The sequence below is a fragment of the Sarcophilus harrisii genome, chromosome 1, assembly GCF_902635505.1.
Source record: "Sarcophilus harrisii chromosome 1, mSarHar1.11, whole genome shotgun sequence".
NCBI lineage: Eukaryota > Metazoa > Chordata > Mammalia > Dasyuromorphia > Dasyuridae > Sarcophilus > Sarcophilus harrisii.
In genome coordinates this window covers 144699059-144721496 of record NC_045426.1, presented here as the reverse complement: position 1 = coordinate 144721496, position 22438 = coordinate 144699059, and the positions used below count along the sequence as shown (strand labels likewise).

The following is a 22438-nucleotide window of genomic DNA, read 5'->3' as shown; positions in this document are numbered from 1 at the left end:
CCTTCCAATCATCCTTCTCACCTCAGGCCCTTGCAGAACAGTTCTATTTTTGGTTCTAATTTAAGGGATCCTTCCAATATGGAATAAGGTGGGCACAGCAAAATAAATAAATAGATAGATAGATAGATAAATGGATAAATGAATGAATGAACAAGCAAATAAATAAATAAATGAATAAATAAACCCAAAACAATAAAGAATAGAAACATGAATCAAATATAGAAAAATAGTTTTAATTCCACACAATTACACTTAGCAAAAAAAGAATCATAGAATGATTACAGTCCTTCACACAAGCCTCACTGAGATATTTGCAGCCCAGTTGTTAATTTTATATTCCCTCTTTGTAGAATACAATCAGATCAATGCCAAGTGGGCCCCGAAATTTGAGTACTAGAAGCAGAAGTTGAATGGAAGGGTGAATGAATCACAGGAGTACTTAATAAGGGTTTGAGTGGCAAACACATTCTATGAAGAAACTGACAAGATCCTCTAAATCAAATCAATAGACACTTTGATATTTGATGTACCAATGCAAAAATGGGGAAAGGTAAAAATGATAAGAAATATTCAGGAAAGATACATTATAACAAACAGGAAAAAGATTTACCGATGTGGGAGTTATCCTTCTATTAGCTGTCTAAGCACTCACTGTTAGACCAGTGACTTGAAAGAAAATGATACAGTATACTATTAAGAAGATTTAATCCTGAATTAAATTAATTTTTGACTCATACAATAAAAAGCAAAAGTAAAATAAGGAAATTGACACTGATTACCATAGTTTCCTACAGAAGTTAAGCCAATCTAAGTTAATTGCTACAACATGGAGACCAAAAAAACCCAGAAACTCCTTAGCCAGCAAATATTAGTAGTAATTACCAAATTAAGAGAGTTGACTGCAGTCAGTGTTAAATTAGACACATTCTTGTATGTCCGGTCAATAAACATAGTGCTTAATATAGATCCTTTTTCTCTTTCTTTCATCTCTTTGGGTGCGTAAGCCTACTAATGATATTGCTGGATCAAAACATATGCCAATTTAGTAACTTTTTGGACATAGTTCCAGATTGCGAAAAGCAACAGAATGGCTGGACTAGTTCACAGCTACACCAATAGCCCATTAATGTGTTTGTTTTCCTGCAGTCAGAATCATAAGATTTAGAGTTGGAGATAACCTAATTCAGGGGTGTCACACTCAAAGAAGAGGTCACAAAAAAAAAATACAGGAAGATCCCCAAGGGCTGAATATTGACTTAGAAAAACCCCAGTTAATATTCTGTTTTATTGCATTTTTATTTATTTTGTTAAATATTTTTCAGTTACATTGTAATTGGGTTCAGGCAAGATTTGGGAGTGTTGTGGGTTGTATGCTACAATAGGACCTAATCTTTAACTAAATTATAACCCAATTGTTTCATTTTATAGAAATCAAAGAATTTGAGATTCAAGAGTACAGTTTGATAGGTTTAACTTTAGCAAAAAGGGACACTTCTATCTTGAAGATATAATGCCAGAGAAATTGAGGCAAGACAGAGATTGGTTTTTAATCTTTTAATTGTGGAGAGTTTAGGCTTTTACTCTACCCATGGAACTCATGTTCAAAAATCATTCGGTCCAGAGTGACTGGGGAGCAGTGTTTATACAGAAAAGCAAGCGGGTGAAACAGAAGCAAAAAAAAAAAAAAAAAAAAAAATGCAGTTAGGTCATCAATCAGCTGTTATACAAAAAAAAAAAATATTTCTCACAGCCTAAAGCAATAACAGGATATACACAATGATGGACGTGGGCTTAGGAGGATTTTCCAGGGTCTGTATTTTGGGCGAACAATATGTAGAAGCACCTCACAGTTGTGATGTCCAAGTAGGCAAAAGAACAGAAATAGACAAGGTTACTTTATGGTCATATCTTTCACTTTGATCTAGTGTGTGAGGATAAGTTCAGGTTCTCATGAGAAACTTACAGGGACCTTTTTGGCTCAGCAGAGACAGAATAAAAAAGAAACAAAGCTCTTAAGAAGGCATTTGAAAGAATTTTTTCTCATACTACTTGGCATTTCTTAGTTAATGGAGCAAGGAGGTCATTTTAAAGAAGGGCCCCCAAAACTCTAAAAATCCTTGAAGGAGAAAATCTCCTTTAACTCTGCCTTAGTGAGGGCAACAAGACAAATAGTTTCATTCTGTTATCTAGGTGGAGATGATTCTAGTCCTTAGCAAAAGAATTCCAACCCTATTCAATTATCTTCTATTTTATTCAAATTCCAGCTCAAGCTGAAACCCAGCTTGTAGATGAGCCAACTTCAGGCTGTCCCAACCCCCACTAAATCCCAGTATAACAGCTTCCTTCAATGAAGGATTTTTGCAGATGGACCTTGGTAGCTCCTTTTGCTGCCAGGACCTTCTATCCACTGAGAACTTCATTCTCAGTGCAAAACTCCATTTTCCATAGATCTTCCACTATAAAAGTCAGGTTCTTGCTAAACTGATTTCTATATAACAATAAACTTTCATTTTGAAACTAACAATTCAGGAACGAGTGAATTCTTTCACTCCTAAAACCTGCGGGTCGATTTAAAGGGGATTCTTAACAGCTCTCTTCTAGCCACTAATCTAGACCACTCAAACAGCATCAATTTCTCAAGAATGGAGGATCCAAGTGGCCACAAGGATGGGGTTATTGGAAAAATTTTGGATTCGCCATAGTACAATAAAGGAGTGTGATAGGGAGTCTTCCTAGGCCAATAATTTTTCAGCTACAGTTGAAAAAAACCCTAGAAATCCCCTTTGGGGATTGTTTAATGAATTCAGAGAACTTAGTTTTTAAGTATTTTTATTAAAAATATTTCAATATAATTGACTTCCCCTTGTATGGAAGATTTATAAGAAATAATGCCAAGTAGAGTAAGAAGAACCAAGAGAATTAATTTATACAATGACAAAGATAATTCCAAAGGTCCTATAATGAAACATACTATTCACTTAGGTCACATTGTAAAACTCTGCAAATTAAAGTTTATTTTATTCTATGTCTTTTTCCTTTTGAGAACAAATTAAAGTTTATTTTATTCTATGTCTTTTTCCTTTTGAGAACAAATTAAAGTTTATTTTATTCTATGTCTTTTTCCTTTTGAGAACAAATTAAAGTTTATTTTATTCTATGTCTTTTTCCTTTCGAGAACAAATTATTTTATTCTATGTCTTTTTCCTGTTTTTTTTTTTTTTTTGAGAACAAATTAAAGTTTATTTTATTCTATGTCTTTTTCCTGTTTTGTTTTTTTTTTTTTGAGAACAAATTAAAGTTTATTTTATTCTATGTCTTTTTCCTTTTGAGAACAAATTAAAGTTTATTTTATTCTATGTCTTTTTCCTTTTGAGAACAAATTAAAGTTTATTTTATTCTATGTCTTTTTCCTTTTGAGAACAAATTAAAGTTTATTTTATTCTATGTCTTTTTCCTGGTTTTTTTTGAGAACAAATTATTTTATTCTATGTCTTTTTCCTGTTTTTTTTTTTTTTTTGAGAACAAATTAAAGTTTATTTTATTCTATGTCTTTTTCCCGCTTTTTTGAGAACACAGCTAACGCAGAAATTAGTTTTGCATGACTATGGATTTTATTTTTCTTGCCTTCTCAAAGGATGGAGAAGAGGAAGAGGTTAGGGAGAGAATGGAACTGAAAATTAAAAAAAAAAAAAAAAAGGTGGGAAATCAATATAATTACTATTCTTTGTAAGCCTATGTATTTTATGCTTAAAAAAAAATAATTCTGAGGCAAGGTGTACAGGGCTTCCCCAGGATACCAAAGGGGGTCATGGCACAAAAATTTAAGGACGTTCTATCTAGCTCTAACCCCACATTTTTGTGGGCCCAGAGAGAGGAATAAACTTTCCCAACTCTCGAATATGAACCCAGGAGCCCTCTCTCAGAACTCTTTCCATATATTTGAAGAGATCAGGTGCTTCGCTAAAAGATAAGCTACATTACGATGGAATCAGTCTTATCTGATGCCAGAGGACCCGTATCTACCGGTCCAACAAATTACACAGCAAGCATGACAAGGACTAGGTCTGCAAACCGCCTCCGCGGGCTGCTCTCGGGGGTTGGCTGGGAGGAGAGAGACACGTGACCAGCAGCCCGGCAAGGGGAGAGAGCCGACCTGGGGTCCCGGGACGTCCGGCAAAGCCCACACCGCACGTGACTACCGAGTCCCAACGGCGCGCTCTCGAGACTCTCCTCGGGAGTGAGGAAGCAAGGACCAGCCACCCACACTCCTTTTCTGGAGCTGAGGTGATGCTACCGCTCCGAAGCGAGCCCAGATTTGCCGCGAGGTCTTGTGGGGGCTGTAGTCCACATGGGTCTGGAGGCTCGAGCACACGCCGAGGCGAGAACTCCATTCCCCATCGATCCTTGCGCTGAGCTCAAGTGGCCACTTCCTGTTTAGGGAAAGCCGGGGATTGCTGGTTTTTTGAGTAGGGCTGTAGGGGCTCGTTGGCTGTGCGCTCCTGTCCTCGATTTGGCTCCTTCCCCACTCGCCCAGCCCTGTCAGGTAGACGCGGCCCCCCTCCCCATCCTTCTTTCCTCTCTCAGACAAAACAAGATCCGCCTCCATCCCTGAGGCTACCAGCGAGGCTCCAAGGAGCTGCTCCCGGCACGTCGGTCTGGCGTTTTGGGCTCCCCCGATCTGGGGCTGGAGGAAAGAAAGCGGCTTTTTAGGGAGGGACGGCACAAAATAAAAGGTTTCCGCGCTGCTCGAGGGCTGGGGCTGGAGAGGAGAGGAAAATGTGGGAGGGGGGGAGGGGGGAGGACAGAAGGGTAAGGTAAGATAAGATCGTGGGCAAAATAAACTCCGGGGACCCGCAGGAGGGAAGGGGGTGCGGGACTCTGATTTATGACTGGGACGCTCGGGCGTGGGCGTGGGGCCTGGGGGGGAGAATTCCACCTATCAGAGGACCCCACACAGGAGAAGTTGAGGGACCTGACGAATCATCAATTAGAAGGAGATCTTGCAGCGTCTCCCGTCTCCCCTCCACCCCCCACCTCGTCGTGTAGTGTCCTGTAGTAGGGCCAGGTTATGCCGAGGGACTCCCAGGAAAGGAGTGTCAACTGTGGTACCTGCTGAATTGCGGAGCTCTGAGTCACAGAGAGTTTGTTAAGTTGTCAATCAAGGGCGTGCCATCTTATCCGTTCCTGAATTAGAGAGGAGGGCGTTAATTAAAAAGCTTTGTGTCTATTCCTGGGATGTCTAACGTGTCTCCTTTTTGTTACAGTATTCCAAGTCTGAAAAGGAATTTTCATTTGCAGGCCAACAGGTAACTAGAGAAGAAATTTATTTTTTCACGTCTTTATTGAGGTGAGGTAAATTCAGCATAGAGCTGCCTTTCTCCCCTCCCCCCCAGTTTAGTAAAACATATATCTATATATCTATGTAGTAAAACTACATAGATATATAGATAGATATAGATATATGTTAATATAACATGTGTGGTAGCAAGCCGAGATGCTACTTGGCATAAGAGGAGAAACATTCACCTTACTCCCAGACTCTAGTATTTAGAGCTGGAAAGGAACCTTTGAGATAACTTAGTTTTGCCCCATTGTTCTGCAGATGAAGAAACTCAAGCCTGGGGAGGTTAAATACCAAGTTTTTCAGTAGCAAAGATAAGTGTATAAAAACTCAAATTCAAACCCCATTGCTTTTTCCACTTCATGGTAGATACTGTTTGAAAAATATAAATTATTTTTATTTATCCTCCTCTGCCTCTAGAAATAAATCAGTTATTTGAAAACAAAGTTTCTTTAGATTCCATCTCAGTATTTTTAATAGTACTGTTTTAGGAAAAGTTGATGGTCCCATTCATTGTGACCTTAAAATATGCTGTATATTATTTTACAGAAAATATTTCTAGTTCATAATGGAAAGTTTAATGTGAATTATAGATTAGATAACACAAAGAGAAATATGTAGAAACTTTGATTTTAAACACTTGCCAGAAGATAGGAAGAAGGGCAGTCAAGGGAGAACCACTAAAGTATACTCAAGTTGTCCTATAAGAAGTATCAGAAACATTAAAGTTCAAGATGAACTGAAATGGATGAGGAAAGCTAATGAAAATAAAATGGAGAAAACTGAGTCAAATTTATAAAAAATGAGAGCCATGCCCTGCTTGATAAATGATCCAAAGATATGATCTGTGTCCAAAGGGCTATAAATTCATTTGCTATAACCTAAATTCAGCATAGAGTTGCCTTTCTCCCCTCCCCCCAGTTGAGTAAAGATATATAGATATATGTTAATATAACATGTGTGGTAGCAAGCCAAGATGCTACTTGGCATAAGAGGAGAAACATTCACCTTGCTCCCAGACTCTAGAATTTAGAACTGGAAAGGAACCTTTGAGATAACTTAGTTTTGCCCCATTGTTATGCAGATGAAGAAACTCAAGGCTGGGGAGATTAAATACCTAGTTTTTCAGTAGCAAAGCTAAGTGAGCAAAACTCAAATTCAAACCCCATTGCTTTTTCCACTTCATGATAGATACTGTTTGAAAAATATAAGTGGACCTCATCTGCCTCTAGAAATAAATTAGTTATTTGAAAACAAAGTTTCTTTAGATTCCATCTCAGTATTTTTAATAGTACTGTTTTAGGAAAAGTTGATGGTCCCATTCATTGTGACCTTAAAATATGCTGTATATTATTTTACAGAAAATATTTCTAGTTCATAATGGAAAGTTTAATGTGAATTATAGATTAGGTAACAAAAAGAGAACTATGTAGAAACTTTGATTTTAAACACTTGCCAGAAGATAGAAGAAGGGCAGTCAAGGGAGAACCACTAAAGTATACTCAAGTTGTCCTATAAGAAGTATCAGAAACATTGAAGTTCAAGATGAACTGAAATGGATGAGGAAAGCTAATGAAAATAAAATGGAGAAAATTTAAGTCAAATTTATAAAAAATGAGAGCCATGCCCTGCTTGATAAATGATCCAAAGATATATATGATCTGTGTCCAAAGGGCTATAAATTCATTTGCTATAACCTAACATATCCTTTGAATTAACAATATCTCTGTTAAGCGAGGATTACCGAAAGAGATTTTAAAAGGGGGGGAAATGAAAAAGACTATATGTACAAAAATATTTGTAGAGCTCTCTTTTCAGAGCAAAGAATTGGAAATTGAGGGATTGCCCATCAGTTGGGGAATGGCTGAATAAGTTGTGCTATGTGGTTATCATGGAGTATTTTTGTTCTGTGGGAAAGGATGAGCAGAATGTTCTTGGGGGGGGGGGGGGGGGGAAACAAAGTCCTTCATAAACGCAAGCAAAATGAAATGTCCTGTATACAAAGTAATAGCAATGTTCTGGGACAACCAGCTGACTTTGCTATTCTTGCAGTACAATGATCCATGGCTACTCTGAAGGACTTATAATGAAGAATCCTATCCATACTCAGAGAAGAAACTGGTTGTGTCTGAATACATATTGAATCATTAAAAAGAAAGAAAAGAAAAGTTTGTTTTGTTTTTAGCTGTATAGGAGGAAAGCCACTTAGATGATGAATAGGACTGCTGCTAAGGTTAGATGGAACTTGATAATTTAAAAAAAAAAAAAAAAAAGCAAAACTATTCAACTTTAATTTTCTTTTTGTTTTATCTACCAAGGAGAATTGATCATAGAACTAGAAAGAACAGGACAAAGATGGCTATTTGGAATAATAAGTTGCTATCCAAGATAAGTAAGGATATATAAAAAGAAAATATTTAGTTGTACTTCATGAGTTCAGTTCACAGTACTCTCAAAGTACTATAGGAACTGGTAGATATGCCTGCTGAAGAATCTTTGAAATCACTGTTGGAAATCTCTTTAAGATTGAAGGATCATAGCAGTTCTCCCCATTTTCACAAAAAAAGAAGAGAACGGAAAATGCAATATTATAAGCTGTTGAACTCTAGAATTCCAGAAGGTATTATCCAAGAAGTAGGTAATCACAAGTCAGGATGGTTTCATCAAGAAAAATCTTATCAGACTAACTTAATTTCCTTTTGACAGGGCCGTTAATTAGCTTGTTAAGTCAGGTGTGATTTACTTAGATTCCAGCAAAGTATATGACAAGAGTTTTTTTATGAACTTCTTATGTATATGATAGGAAAACGTAATAGGTGAATTTGTAACTGATTGGTGGACTGAAAGTTCATTAATGGTGTCATGTTAGCCAAGAAAAGGAGTTCTTAACTTTTTTGTGTGTCATGGATCTCTGGCAGACTGATGAAGACTTTTCTCCGAATGATGTTTCTTGCCTACATTTAAAATGAAAGGAAATGCTAAATTTCACTTACAGATGAGTTTAAAATAAAGGTATAATTTTCCTCCTATTGAAGTTAAAGAATCCACTGAAATATCTGTGCATCCCCTGGGGGTCTATGCTTCCCTAGCATAAAAACCTTTGTTTCAAAAGGAGGATTAATAGAGTGACCCACGGATATATGTTTGATTCTGTGCTTGGTACTATTGTTATTAGTGATTTGAATGAACTAGTCAAACATTAAAGTAGGTACTTTGCAGGAAATGCTAGAGATACAATGACAGGAGTTCCTGCCTTCAGGAAGTTTATTCTCTGTTGGGGGCAAAGAAAGAGATGAATAGCTTATGTATCAGATTTGTATACCAAGCTAAGATTCAAAGCTAATAAGTTGGGTTACAAAGTCAAGGTCTCAAAAGATGTTGACAGGCTAGAATAGTCGGCCAAAGGAAGAGATGAAATTGGACAGGAAGTCCTACACACTGATTCAGATGGCTAGGCTGCAGTTCATCTGAAAAGGATTAGTGGTTCAACTAGTAGTAGTTCAATAAGAGTCAACTTGTGATTTTTGCAGCCAAAAGACTAATATATTTTAGGCTTTCTTAAGAAAGGCTTAGTGCCCAGAACTAAGGAAATATTGATTCTACTGGGTTCTGTCCTGGTTTCGCCTTTTGTGGTGTTGGATGCAATTGTGAGCACTGCATTTTGGAAGTCTATAATGAAGGGCTTGAAATCAGCCAATAATATTGGCTGAAGCAACTGGTAGTGTTGAGTGTTGAGGAAAGAATAATTAAGGAAGTTAGGCTAAAGGACTACCATGGGATAGTGGATAGAGTGCCATGCCTGGAGCCAGGAAAACTCATTCATATTCCTGAGTTCAAATCCAGCCTTAGACAGTGACTCTAGACAAGTTTCTTCATTCAGTTTGCCTCATTTTCCTCATTTATAAAAGAAACTGCAGAAAGAGATGGCAAACCACTCTGGTATCTTTGTCAAGATAACCCCAAATAAGGTCATGAAGACTCAGACATGACTGAAAACAACTGAACACCAACAACATGTAGAAGAGGGTTTAACTTGTTCTCCACAACTCTATTCCTCTTTTCACCAGAAACATATTGTAGGAGCCTAGTTTTAAGTCTTTATTATCTATCATTTGCATCACTGCAATCACCATCTAATTGGTTTCCCTGTCTCAAGTCTCTTTCCTCTGTAATTCTTTTTTTCATATAATCATTACAATGATTTTTCTAACAAATCTAGGTCTAACTATGTCACTTTCTTACTCATTAAATTTTTGTGACCCCTTTTATGTCTGGAACCGATATAAATTCTTTTGTTTGGCATTAAAGTCTTTCAGAAAGCTTTGATAGGCATTAGGATGACTTGAATTTAAATCCTGCCCTAAACACTTAACCCCCTCAGCCTTAATTTCCTTTTTTGTAGAATAAGGAGGTCCATTTATTTCAGTAGTCACTTAAATTCCTTTTGGTTCTATTAACTCCTGCCTTTTTATGCTTATTAGACATTAGTCTATCCCAGATACTTTTGGCCCAACCAGATTGCCCATCTTTCTGTTCTTTACACATAGTGTTACCTCCCATCACTGTTGCCCCCCATGCCCAGAATGTATCTTTTCACCTCTGCCTCTTGGCATCCCTTCTTTTCTTTAAAAATCAACTCAGACACCACCTTCTACATGAAGCCTTTCCTGCCCTCCCATTTCCTTGTACTTCCCCCCCATTACCATGAAATTTTGGGTTTTTTTGTGTATTCGGTTATGTATATTGTCACCTAGTAGAATATAAGGTCCTAGAAGGGGGAACTCTTTCCTTTTTTTGTCTTTTTATACCCATTGCTTAGCATGAACTTGGTACAAAGGTGCTTAATAACTGCTTAATGACTGATTTTATTTATGAATGTCTGGCAGAACTAGAATCAATGGTCAGAAATTACAGAATGATATTTAATTCCAGTATAAAATATCATCAATTACATATATTGAGAAGTGGAATTGGACAGCCTTTATAGGTTGTATATTCCTCTGCTCTGGAAGTCTTCATGTAAGAGCTAGCTTATTCCTTGTGGTGTATTGTAGAAGGGATTCTTATTTGGACATCTATAAAATTTGATGGCCTTCAAGGATCCTTTAAGCCCTAAGATACCGTGATTGTATCAAAGAATGGGAGTTGTTACCTAGATCTTTGTTTTATAACATCATTAAATGTACCTACTTAATAAGCCCCTACAATAATTACTATAGATCACGTTGCAAATAGTGATGTTATTTTAAAATCACAGTAGCAAAGTTTGTATTTATATCCTCTTTGCAACTCTACTGAATCATCGAGGAGAGAACTGTCAAATGCCAGAATGGAGGAGGAGTTCATATTATATTTCTGCTTTCTTTGTTTTTTTTAATATTGGATTGACGGCTCTAGCCTTAAATAACTTGACACTTAGTAGCTGTGTGACCTTGGGCAAATCATTTAACCTCAATTGCCTTGGCAAAAAAAAAAAAAAGAATGATAACTTTTGTTCTCCTTGTTTTATTGTATACCACAAACATCCTGATGTTACTGTTCATTTTTATGGGTTTTCTTGATCTTGAGTTTAATCTAGATGGCTCTCTTTGTGTTTTTAATTTCTTTTGCCATCTGTGTTAGTATCTTTTTGGCATGAATGACTGAAGTCACAGAATCACAAATTTTTATGTTTGGGAGGGGATGCTCCCTTATCAAACTGAATAGGAATCCCTTCTCTAATGTCCCATCCAAAAGATCAATCTAAGGTTGGCTTGAGGACCTCTAGTAATAGGCAGTTCTTTCTACTTTTATATAGCTTTATGTAGAATTTCATTTTTCATGTCTCCACCTTTTGTCATTAGATTTATGCCTTCTGGGCCAAAGTGGAGAAGGCTTATTCCTTTTCATATGACAACTTTTTCCCCCCTTGAACACAAACAGTTCTCATTCTTCAGTCCTTCCTTTTCCCTTATCAATTTCTTTTATGCTCTGAACATTATCAGGAGCATCAGAAGTTGAAATTTGTTTATCATGTGGAAGATAGAGATAGATCCCCAGGGTTTTTGACTATCTTGCCTGATCAGCCCTTTTGAATTTCTGTTATAGATAATTTTTGGGATTTACCATTTTCTAGTTTTCTAGATTTTTTTGGAAATTAAAAACCAAGCCTAAATTTTATCCTTCCCACCAAATATTTTAAATCCTTTATCAAGTTCTGTTCTAGTTATAGTTTCCTTAGTTTTCACTGATTGGTATTTAAAAATTTTTTAAATTTTATTCATTCCATCCAATGAGCTTTTCTTACGGAAGTTAATCAAATTGGCAATTTCCTAGTCAACACTAAAAATCCTGATTTGACCCAAATACCAATCCAACTTAAAAATTAATGGTTCAACAACTTTAAAAAATATCCCATAAGTCCCTCATTCCATCAAATCAGATAAATCAATTGATGGACTTATTTTTGTGTCATCCAATTTTGGTAGGTAATAGAAACAAAAGATGATTTTAGGTTTCCTTCCTCACTTCTAACCATGAAAAGAAAAAGTCAAGAAAAATAATCACAAAATATACCAAAAATTGAGACACTTCTGTGGAGCCACAGCACCATCTTGTGGTTTTGTAAGATAGAGTTCCTAAGAACTTAAATTATTGTGGTTTTTGCATTTCTTAGCATAAATGATGTCACCTCTTATACTTAAGGGCTGGAGGAAAAGAAACCAAAGGCCCAAAGTTTCCCATCTCATTGTAGATGGGGTGCATTTTCTAGGAAAGTATGTATTCAGTGTCTGATGTGCTACGTGTGTGTGTTTATATGTGTACATTTGTTTTTACATATAATGTTCAGGGTTTTTGAGTTAGACTAGGTTTATTATTCTTTGTCATTTATATGTGAGTGGCATGGGTCATTCAGGAAGTTGTGCTTATTGACCTCTCAAATATCTTTCAATTGGATATAAGTTAAGGTTTAGTAGTTGATATATTTATACATAACTTAGAAATTCTTTCTGCCTCTTTAATAATGAGGGATCCCTTTCTGGGTGAACTTGGTTTATGGTAATTGAAGAATATTATCAGCACAGAATTTTTATCTATAATAGCCAATATTTTATGTAATGCTAATTATGTATACCTCTTTTTTTTTTTTTTTTTTTTTTTAAAGCAACTGAGTTACGTTACTAACTTTGTAACCTGGAATTTCTCCTTGAGGAGTTAGAACAAATTCCCTTCAATTTTTCTTGTATTCTATCTTTAAATTATTTGTTAAGCTGAAAAAATTGAGTCCCTCACTAAATTTCCAATGAAATCAAAATTTCAAGCATCTGTTACATGTTCCCAGGGATTATTTCATGATTGTTCTTTTTCAGTTCTACACGATGAAAAAATATAACCTTGTAAATAGTAAAATCATGTCTTTTATATAGAAAATAAAATTGCTTATCTTTTTGTTTGTAAAGGTCAGAATTCTTCAGAAGTCAGAGATTTTAGAAAATTTACCTTTCAATATGGATGATGATTCTAGACCACTCCTCATTTCTGAAGTGAATAATGAAGTTGATCCTCAAGTTATGAACATTCAGTTTGCATCAGCAGACGTGAGGTCCAAAAGGTGAGTGTTTTATTTGTTAGGAACTGATAGTCCCTGATCCTTAAATTTCATGTATAATTATGCAAATATTATTATTAGACTGTTTAGTATTTTAGAATGTTAAATTACAAACAAATTTTGATTTGATAACCAAGTAACCAGTTTCTCATGTTATTTCTTTGGATTTTGTTTTGAGGTGGCAGTATTTACCCTTATGTTTTATGATTTTTATCAAAGTCACTTTTATACAACAATTCATCTATGTTCAGTTGATATAATATCTGGGTTTCATTCACCATGCTAAAGACTTAAGTATTTGAAAAGTGCCACAAGAATTTCAAGAAAAAAAATAAAAACATTCAGTATAGGAATGATTTCATCTTAATAACAGCTGCCTAAAAAATGGCCAATTAATTTAAGTTACATACTAAGTATATCTTCCTTTGGATTTAATTTTCCCTTCTACACCAAAAATATATAGCATGTCCTGTGATTAAATGATTCATCCCTTTTTAGTTTGTGAATTGAGTGATTATCTATTTGCTGAAAACATTTTTTTAAATTAGAAATTGATTTGTAGTAGCTTTGCTACAATACCTCATCATGATGGGATAGTGACCTTGACTTTTTGTTATTGGTTTTTTAAGAATCGTAATTATGTGAAAGGAGCAGTATTGCCTACTGGATATAAAGCTAGTTTTCTGGTTCAGATAAACCTAGATTCCTGTCCTACTTCTGCCCACATATTGACTCTGTGCAAGTCCATAAGTGCTCCAGGTAAACTTCTAAGATAAATTGGAGATAAACGTTACAACAAAGGAGTTGAAGGCTTTTTTATACCAATGAAATCACAAGTCTTGTATAGATACAAACAATATTGAAATTCGTGGGTTTTAAAATTATAAATGATCTTCTGAGCAGAAGAGTTATTGAATCTGTAAGGATCACAGATTTGAGCTGTGCTAAACTTTGGCAATAATCTAGGCCATCTTCATCTTACTGATGAGGTAATTGAAGCCTAGAGAAGTAAAAAAAATTTACCAAAGATCACAAAGATAGGAATTAATCAAGCACCGTTCAAACCCAGACCCTCTCCAAATCCAGTACACTTTGTCATTTATAGCTTCAATAGAAGTTGTATGGTTTCATGCAGAATTGAAATCAAAATGAGAGATAATGAGTGGAAATTCTGCTAACCTTCAGGCCTTTAATTTAAAGGACAAAGAAACACAAAATGTTATGGTAAAACAACAACAACAACAAATCCCCAAACATTTAGAAATTAAAATGCTAGAAAGTCAAGACTTTACTTGGTGTGAAGTTTGCTGGCTTTACCACACAGGGGAGCCTGAAGCCATGATATGAGTTTTGTTATAAACTATGAGTTTTGTTAACCAGACAACTAAGGTGTCTGGTTACTTTTACTTTTTTAGTTTATTCTTTTCTGTTTCTTTGATTCACTTTCAGCATAATGATAGCTTTAGTTTATTGAATTTATAGAAACAGTCATTCATTCAGCAAACATAATATTAAGTGCCTGCTATGTCCAGTTGCTGTGCTCAAGAAGCCTATACTTTATTGGGTCAAAATGACATGTATACAGATAAGTAAATAGAAAATATGAATATTTAAATAGTATTTACACTAGTCTGGAGGGCTTGTAGAGGAGATTGTTTGTGAGTAGAAGGTAGTACTAGGTGACTCCCACTTGGTTCCTGGGATCTTAGAATCTAAGAGCTGAAATAATCATTAGAAACCATCAAGTCTAATGGATTCATTTGCATAAAAAGAAACTGAGTTCTGGAAAGGGAAAAAGCTTGCCTACAAGTGCTACTGCCTTCACTCTTAGAGCTAGCACCAAGATCCTTGTCTCCTTCCAGGGTCAATCCTTTCTCTGCTCTCCATAATTACCTTCCATGTGACCTATGACTTTCTCATTTGTTAATTAAAAGGTGCTTTATTTATCTCTTTGTCTTAATATCAACAATCACTTTAAGCAAATCCTCCTTGCATCCTCCAGGATTTATATAACCTCGGGTCTGTGAACTTGTTTTTTTTTTTTTTTTTTCATATTTTGATCACTGTTACAGTATAATTGGTTTCCTTTGCAATCTTTGTTTTATGGATTTAAAAACATTCCATTGCTTTCACCAGAGTGCTAAAAGATTCAAGATGCCAAAAAAGTTCAAAATTCAGAAATAAGCAAACATATCTGATACAATGACCAATTCTGACAATGTGTGTCACCACCTAGCTACCCTAAAATAATAAGTATTTAATAAAAATTTGCTATATGCCAGACACTCATTTCTTTTTACTGTTAGTGATTTGAAACATGTTTTTATGTGGTTATTTATAATTCATTGTATATTTTGAGCACTTATTTATTAGGAAATGGCTCTTAATATGAAATATGTGTCAGTTTCCTATATTTTCAATATCAGACTTTTTAAATAATATTTAATGAAAATTCTTTTTCTAATTCTACCATTTTTCTCTGATCATTTTATTTCTACAAAATATTTTGGTTTTATGTTATCAAAATGAACTCTTCTTTGACGATTCTTTCTCTCCATTGTTTACTTCAGAATTTTCCCCTTACTCAATTATAAAAGATATTTAGTCACATTTTCTTTTAATCCTTATGTTATGTGAGCTTTTAGATTCAGTTCACATGTCCATTTTGAGGTTGTCATGAGTTGTGTTTTAAGATTTTGGTTCAAATCTAGTTACTTCCAAGGTTCTTCCCAATTTTCCTTTCTGTTCTTGTCAAAAAGGGAATCCTTGCCCAGTGATTTGAATTCTGGAGTTTGTCAAACATTGGGCTACTGTTTTCAGTGGTTTCTTTTTGTTACTTACCTACTCTGTTTCACAGGAACTCATTCTGTAACTCCATACTCATCACACTGATATGTTGGATCTCTTTAACATTCAGGGAACCTGAGATCCAAATAGACTCAGGGGACCATCACAGTGTATTGGACCTAATAGAAAAAGCTTTAGTTTTTTTTTATTAGTGGGCTCTGCAAATTATTGAGTATGAGTTTGAGTAAGTCATTTTGCCTCTTTAATCCTGTCTTCTCATCTGTAAATCAGGTATTTAGATTAAGTAATCTTCAGAATCCCAGGATTTTTCTCAGAGTCTTCCTCCTCCATTCCTACACACATGCTGCTGAACAGAACTGGAAGAATTCACATAATTGTACTTACTGCGTCTAAGACAAATTTGTTATTTAAAATTAACTGGTGCTTCCCTCCAGCTACTCATCCTTAATTAATTCTCTGTAGGGCAGCTAGGTGCTTCAGTATATAGAGACTGTCTGGCCTGAAAGGAAGATTCAGCTTCCAGACTTCACATTTGACCATGTATACTTCCTAGCTGTGTGACTCTGGGCAAGAGAGTTGAACTTGTTTGTTTTAGTTTCCTCATCTGCAAAATGAACTGAAGAAGGACCCAATTAGGGGCTTTCTTGGCAAAAATACTGGAGTGGTTTGTCATTTCCTTGCTTTCTAATTCCCAGTGTACTAATTTTGTTTTTCAGAATCCTTTAATTTTTTTTTTTAAATCAGAATTGCCCATGTTACTTCCTATGATTCTTCTTGACCCTCAACTGGTCCTCAAGACTCTTCCCTTACCCATAACTATAAAATGTATCTCCTTCCATTATCTTTTGCTTTATTATGATGTGACTTTTACCCATTTAGGCCTATTTCCATTTCAAATTTAATGTGTTTTGTGGTATAAGATGTTAGGTGTTTAATGATAAGTATTCATACATAGTACCTAACTTGAATTTCAATTTCTTCATGATGTAATTTGTGATTTGTTCCAAAATTGATCCTTACATACTTTTGCCTTCATGTTACAAACTACTTAGTAGCTTTAAAAAAATCTATTCTTACAGAAGTTTTTGCAAGGGTCAGTGTTGAAAAATTACCCATGCATATGTTTTGTATATAAATAGCTATAATAAAAAAAAAAACTAAAAAATTCTAAAAATAAAAAAAAATTTAAAAATCAATCCTTTAGTACTATAGTTTTTAAACAGTACTTTCTGAATTAAAAGACTGGGGGAAAAAACCAAAACTGGAAACATAACTATTGTACAACAAACTGGGATTCCATGAAATTTTGCAAGTGAAATTTACAACTAATGAATATGGTTACTTGGCTTAAGGAAATTTTTGAAAACTGGCTCCCTTTGTCCATGATTGAAATTATTTGTTTGCTACTGAGTATCTAATAGAATTTTATCATGGGAACTTCTTCCTTCGATCCCCCTTGAAATCTAACCAGGCATTATCAGTAGCCACTTCTCTTTTTTCATTTTCTCTTACAAGGAAGGCAATTATTTAATTTAACAAGATGATTAAGCTAAGGAAAATTCAGAAGAGAAGAACCAGAGAAATATCAGAAACTTGAGATTTTGAATAACTGCCCAGGAATTTGGTTGTTTTAAGGATAATATCTAAGTTAAACAAAATAACCAGTAATGTTCCAAGATGACTGCACAATGGATATTTTTCCTATTAATAAATTCATTCATTGTCTTTTAGCCATATTGATACATTTTAGAAGGAGTAATCTCTGTTGAATATGAAAAACAAATAAATATGTATATACATAATGTCCTAGAATTTTTAGTGCCATTTTAAGTTTCTGTATCTCAAAACTGGAATAAGATATTAGGAACACTGTGTGTATGTATATATTTATGTATATATATTTATACGTGTGTGTGTGTGTGTGTGCGTATGCTTTGTCATGTATTAAGTTGAAGCATCAGCCAAAACCTTCTCTCTCTAGAGAATGATAATAAAATATTGCTAAGTTTGCATGTGATTGCTATCTTGTTAAGATTTTATGTTTAAGCCACAAATAAGGGTAAACACTTCTGGCCCAATGGGTATTTTACTGCAATGTACCAACAAGCTTAGCAACTGTCAGAAGCTCTAATACTTCCCAGGTAATGAAGAACCAGCTTTTATAGGGAAATGTAAGCAAAACCTTGGGTGTGAATAAGGGGGCTACTGAACTTAAAGCATCAAGACTTGAGACTACTAAGAAATTTACTTTGCCTGGACAAATTAGAAAGCTAAACTAGGACCACAAGAACTAGCCATCTTTGGTAAATTCAGTCAGGATAGTGTGAAAGAGGATGTGGTACAGCTTCCAAAAGAGGTAGACTTCAGCTGGGTAGGAAGTGAAAGGCATGTCAGCAAGCTAAAGATCACCAAGATGTTTTCACAAGGGACCAGGGAATTTCCAGACACAAACTCCTTTGTTTTCCCTTATTTATCAAAAAAAAAAAAAAAAAAAAAAAAAAAAAAAGTGCTTGGCAGCCACAGAAGATCCCACTGTGAAGATAGAAAATGATATATTAGTACAATTTGTCATTTTTAATGTTTGTTTCTGGGATACTGTTTCAAAAGATGAACATTGTGTCCTGTATTGGGCCATCATAAAAATAATCTAGCAGGTAGTTCTCAGCATTTAAGAATATAAGGAAATTACTTAACCCTTATTGTTTGCAAAAATAAAAATAAAAAAGAACACAAGGAAATGTGTTTTTTTCAGTTGTTATCAATTAAAATTTGGGGATGATTTTTAAAAATATAGCATACAGAGAAAATAGTAATTAAAAAAAAAAAAAACCAAAACTTTCATTTTCAAGTACGCTAAATGGGAAAAAATCTGATCTGAAATTCTGCTTTTAAAGCATTTTTGAAATTTTGTTGCATCCTGAAAGCGCATTTCCTGTGTTCTTTGAGCTTTGACATGCTGGTAAGATTATGTAAGCTAGCAAAAACATAGTTTCTTCTAATTAACATTAGACATTTTGTCTTCAGAAAATCACACTCTTAATCATTCCTTTTTTAAAAAAATATGGACAGATGGATGAATTTATTCCATAAGCATTTATTAAATACTACCTTGGTTCTATATGAGAAACAGTGTAGTATGTAAACAGGGTAGGCCTTTGAATCTTTTGACTCATTTAGCTATGTGACCATGGACAAATCACTCCTTAGTACCCCACACAAATTTTCAAAGTTAATTTTCTTCCTCAATCAGCAAAAATCTTACTTTCTCATGAAAAATCCTCCACAGTGGAGAGAGGAAGAAAAAACAAAATCTGTGTCATAAACATGATATAAAACAAAACAAATTCTTGCATTGGTCCAATTGGGAGAAAAAAAAGTTTCATTTTACACTATGAGACCGATACCTCAGTGAAGAAGTAGGTAACATATTTCATGAGTTTTCTCAAATACAGTTGGTCATTACTCTGATTAGAGTTCCTAAGTTATTCAAAGTTGTTTACCATATTGTCATATAAATTGTTCTATTGGTTCCACTGATTTCACTCTATATCATTATCTTCCCAAGTTTCTCTGGAATTATCCCCTTCATCATTTCATACAACACTGTATTATTCTATCACATTTACATACTGTAACTTGTGTGTTCATTTTCTAATCTGTGGGGTACCCTGTCAATTTCTAATTCTTTGCCACCACAAAAAACTGCTGTAAATTATTTTTGTACATCCTTAGAATTTGTTTTGCTTAGGGCTAATCCCACCTTGAATAAGGAATATTTTACATGGAGAAGGGATTTGTGATCAAATGAGATAGTGAGAATTATGAGATATAAAAAAGATAATTTAAATTATATTAAATTAAAAGGTTTTACAAAAACAAAGCCAATGTACCCAAGATCAGAAGGAAAACAGAAAGTTGGGAAACAAATTTTTTTAGCAAGTGTCTCTGATAAAGGCCTCATTTCTAAAATATATAGAGAAGTGAGTCATATTTATAAGAATACAAATTACTCTCCAACTGACAAATGTTCAAAGGATATGAACAGACACTTTTAGGCAAAGGAAACAAAAGTATTTATCATCATATGAAAAAAATACTATAAATAGAGAAATGCAAATTAAAACAACTCTTGAGGTACCACCATATACCTGTCAGATTAGACAGAAAAAGAAAATGATAAAAGATTGAAGGGGATATGTGAAAATTGGAACACTAATGCACTGTTGGTGGACTAATTACAACACTTTGGATGTTATAAACTGATCCAGCCATTCTAGGGAGCAATTTAAAACTATGTATATCTTTTGATCCAACAATGCCATTGCAAGGTCTGTATCCCAAAGAGATTTTCGGGAGGGTGAAGAGCTAGCTCTTTTTATGATGGCCAGGAATTGGAACCTGATATGCTCATCAACTGGAAAATGGCTGAACAAATTTTGATAAATGATTGTAATAAAAATGAAGAACAAACAAATTTAAAAACCCCAATCAAATACCAAATTAGAAATTCTGAAACTCAAAGGAGAGATTAATAAAATTGAAACTAAGAAATGAAGAGCAGAGTGACTTCAGAAAAACCTTGACTTATATGTACTGATACAGAGTGAAATGAGCAGAACCAGAAAAACATTGTACATAATAATAGCAATATTATGCAGCGATTCCCATGAATGACTTTGCTATTTTTAGCAAAACAATGACCCAAGACTAAAAGGACTCTTGATGAAAAATATTGTCCACATTTAGAGAAAGAACTGATAAGAGTTTGAATGCATATCAAAGCATATTTTTTCACTTTTTTTTTGTGATTTGGTTTGTTTTTATTTTATTTTTTTGATTTGTGTCTTTACAACATGACTTGTATGGAAATATGTTTTGTATGATTATACACATTCAACCTATATCAAACTGTTTATCATCTTAAGAAGAAAGGGAGAGAATTTGGAACTTGGAATTTTTAAAAATGAATTTTAAAAATGTCTTTTCATGTAACTGGAAAAAAATAGTATTTAAAAAAATCTAATCCCTCCTTTAATCTACTTTCACTTATTGCCCATTTTCCCTTCTCCTCATTCCTTCCTGTTTTCCTGTTCAGGGAAACGGAGTTTTGTACCCAGTTATGTGTGTACTTTTCCCCTTCTTTGAACAGCTTAGAAGATAGTGACATGCAAGTTGCACTTTCTTACCCTACTTCTTGTTTGTATAGACTTCTTGCATACACAAATTAGGGCAATTTTCCCAACTCTTTTTCTCCCTTTCCTTGCTTAATATGTTGCTCTCACTTTCCTTTTCTAGTCTTCTTTTAAGATCATAAAGATGGAATCCAGACTTTTTGTCTAATTAGATTTCCTATATGATCTCTGATAATGATAAGAGTTCAGAGGGAAATCTATATTAGAATACAAACAATTTATATTTGTTTAGTTCTATATGATTGTTTGCTCATGTTTATTTTTTTATACTTCTCTTGATTTTTGTTTTTGTAATTTATAGTTCCTATGCAACCTTGATTTTTTTTTCTCAAGAATGCTTCAAAATTCTATATTTCTATTAAAGATCCATTTCAGACCTCCTCCAAATGTAGGATCATATTTAGTTTTGTTGTGTACATTATTCATGGCTGTAAGTATATTTAATATATGTGTATATATACATATGTGTGCTCAACCTATCAATATTTTTTGTCTTTTGGACTATTGTATTACAAGCTCTCTACTCCTTAATAGTGGTGGCTGCTAAATCAGATCTTAACTGAAGTTTCTCTGAATTTGATTTCTTTCTTTCTGACTGTAAACACTTTTCTTTAAACTGAAAGCTGGGTTTTGATTATAATGTCCCTGGAAGTTTTCATGTGAGGATTTCTTTCAGAAGGTGGCTGACTGGTAGATTCTTTCAATATTTACTTTTTACTCTAGTTCTAGAAATTTGGGCATGTTTTTTAAAAATAACTTCTTAAAATGTATCTAGGATCAGTTTCTGATCATGACTTTCAGGTAGTCCAGTGATTTTTAAATTATCTTTCCTTGATCTTTTTACCAAATTTGTTATTTTTGCTATATAAAATACCATGGCTGGTTCCATCCAGCCCAAAGTTTGATTCTCTTTTTCCCGCTAACCTCCCCTACCATACTCTGCTCTGGTCTGAGAGTTTCAGGTTCCTTAACTGTTTGGGTCTGAGCAAATATGCTTGTTGTTTTGCCCCAGTTAGAGGTCCAGTAGAATGCTGCTATATTTAGTCATTATTAGTCAGCTGGAAAATGTTGTTAATTCTTGGTGACAGAACTATAGATTTCCTTTTGGTCTTGGATTCCTGTCCTGGCTATTTCTCTTCATTTTTCCAGTTTGACAATGTGGTCAGAACCACATTCCTGCTGCTGCTTGCTTCTGAACTTGCTCTTTGTTTGGTATACAGTCTGGCATCTACATAACTGCTTTTTACCCTAGAATGCTACCAGTAGGAGAATCGGCCTCTCCTCACTCTCCCTTGGATCTGTGACCTAGAATTGGTCTGTGAGCTACAGAGTTCCCAGTTAACATCTCTTCATTTATCCTATACAAATTTAGGTCTCTTTTTGCTAGCACTAGGTACTAGATCTCTTTTTGACTTGGTGCCCCCTGTGCTAGAAAGTTCTTATGTATACTTCTGGCCAGCCCCTTTCCTCAGTATCCTCAGTCATCCTGTGTCCCTATGCCAAACTGGG

General features: G+C 34.6%; 1 protein-coding gene across 3 annotated transcripts in view; it reads left to right on the top strand.

Moving 5' to 3' along the window:
* Positions 1–4431: 4431 nt before the first annotated feature.
* SLC38A9 (solute carrier family 38 member 9) overlaps positions 4432–22438 on the top strand; it is an 84071-nt gene continuing 66064 nt past the window's right edge. The window contains exons 1-3 of one of the 3 annotated variants that reach the window (XM_031965144.1): positions 4432–4543; positions 5265–5306; positions 12781–12932. In XM_031965144.1, the coding sequence (XP_031821004.1) occupies positions 12829–12932 (104 nt within the window). In that variant the 5' untranslated portion in view covers positions 4432–4543; positions 5265–5306; positions 12781–12828. Of the gene's footprint in view, positions 4734–5264; positions 5307–12780; positions 12933–22438 lie in introns of all 3 variants that reach the window. The other 2 variants (XM_031965127.1, XM_031965138.1) reach the window with 2 other exon arrangements.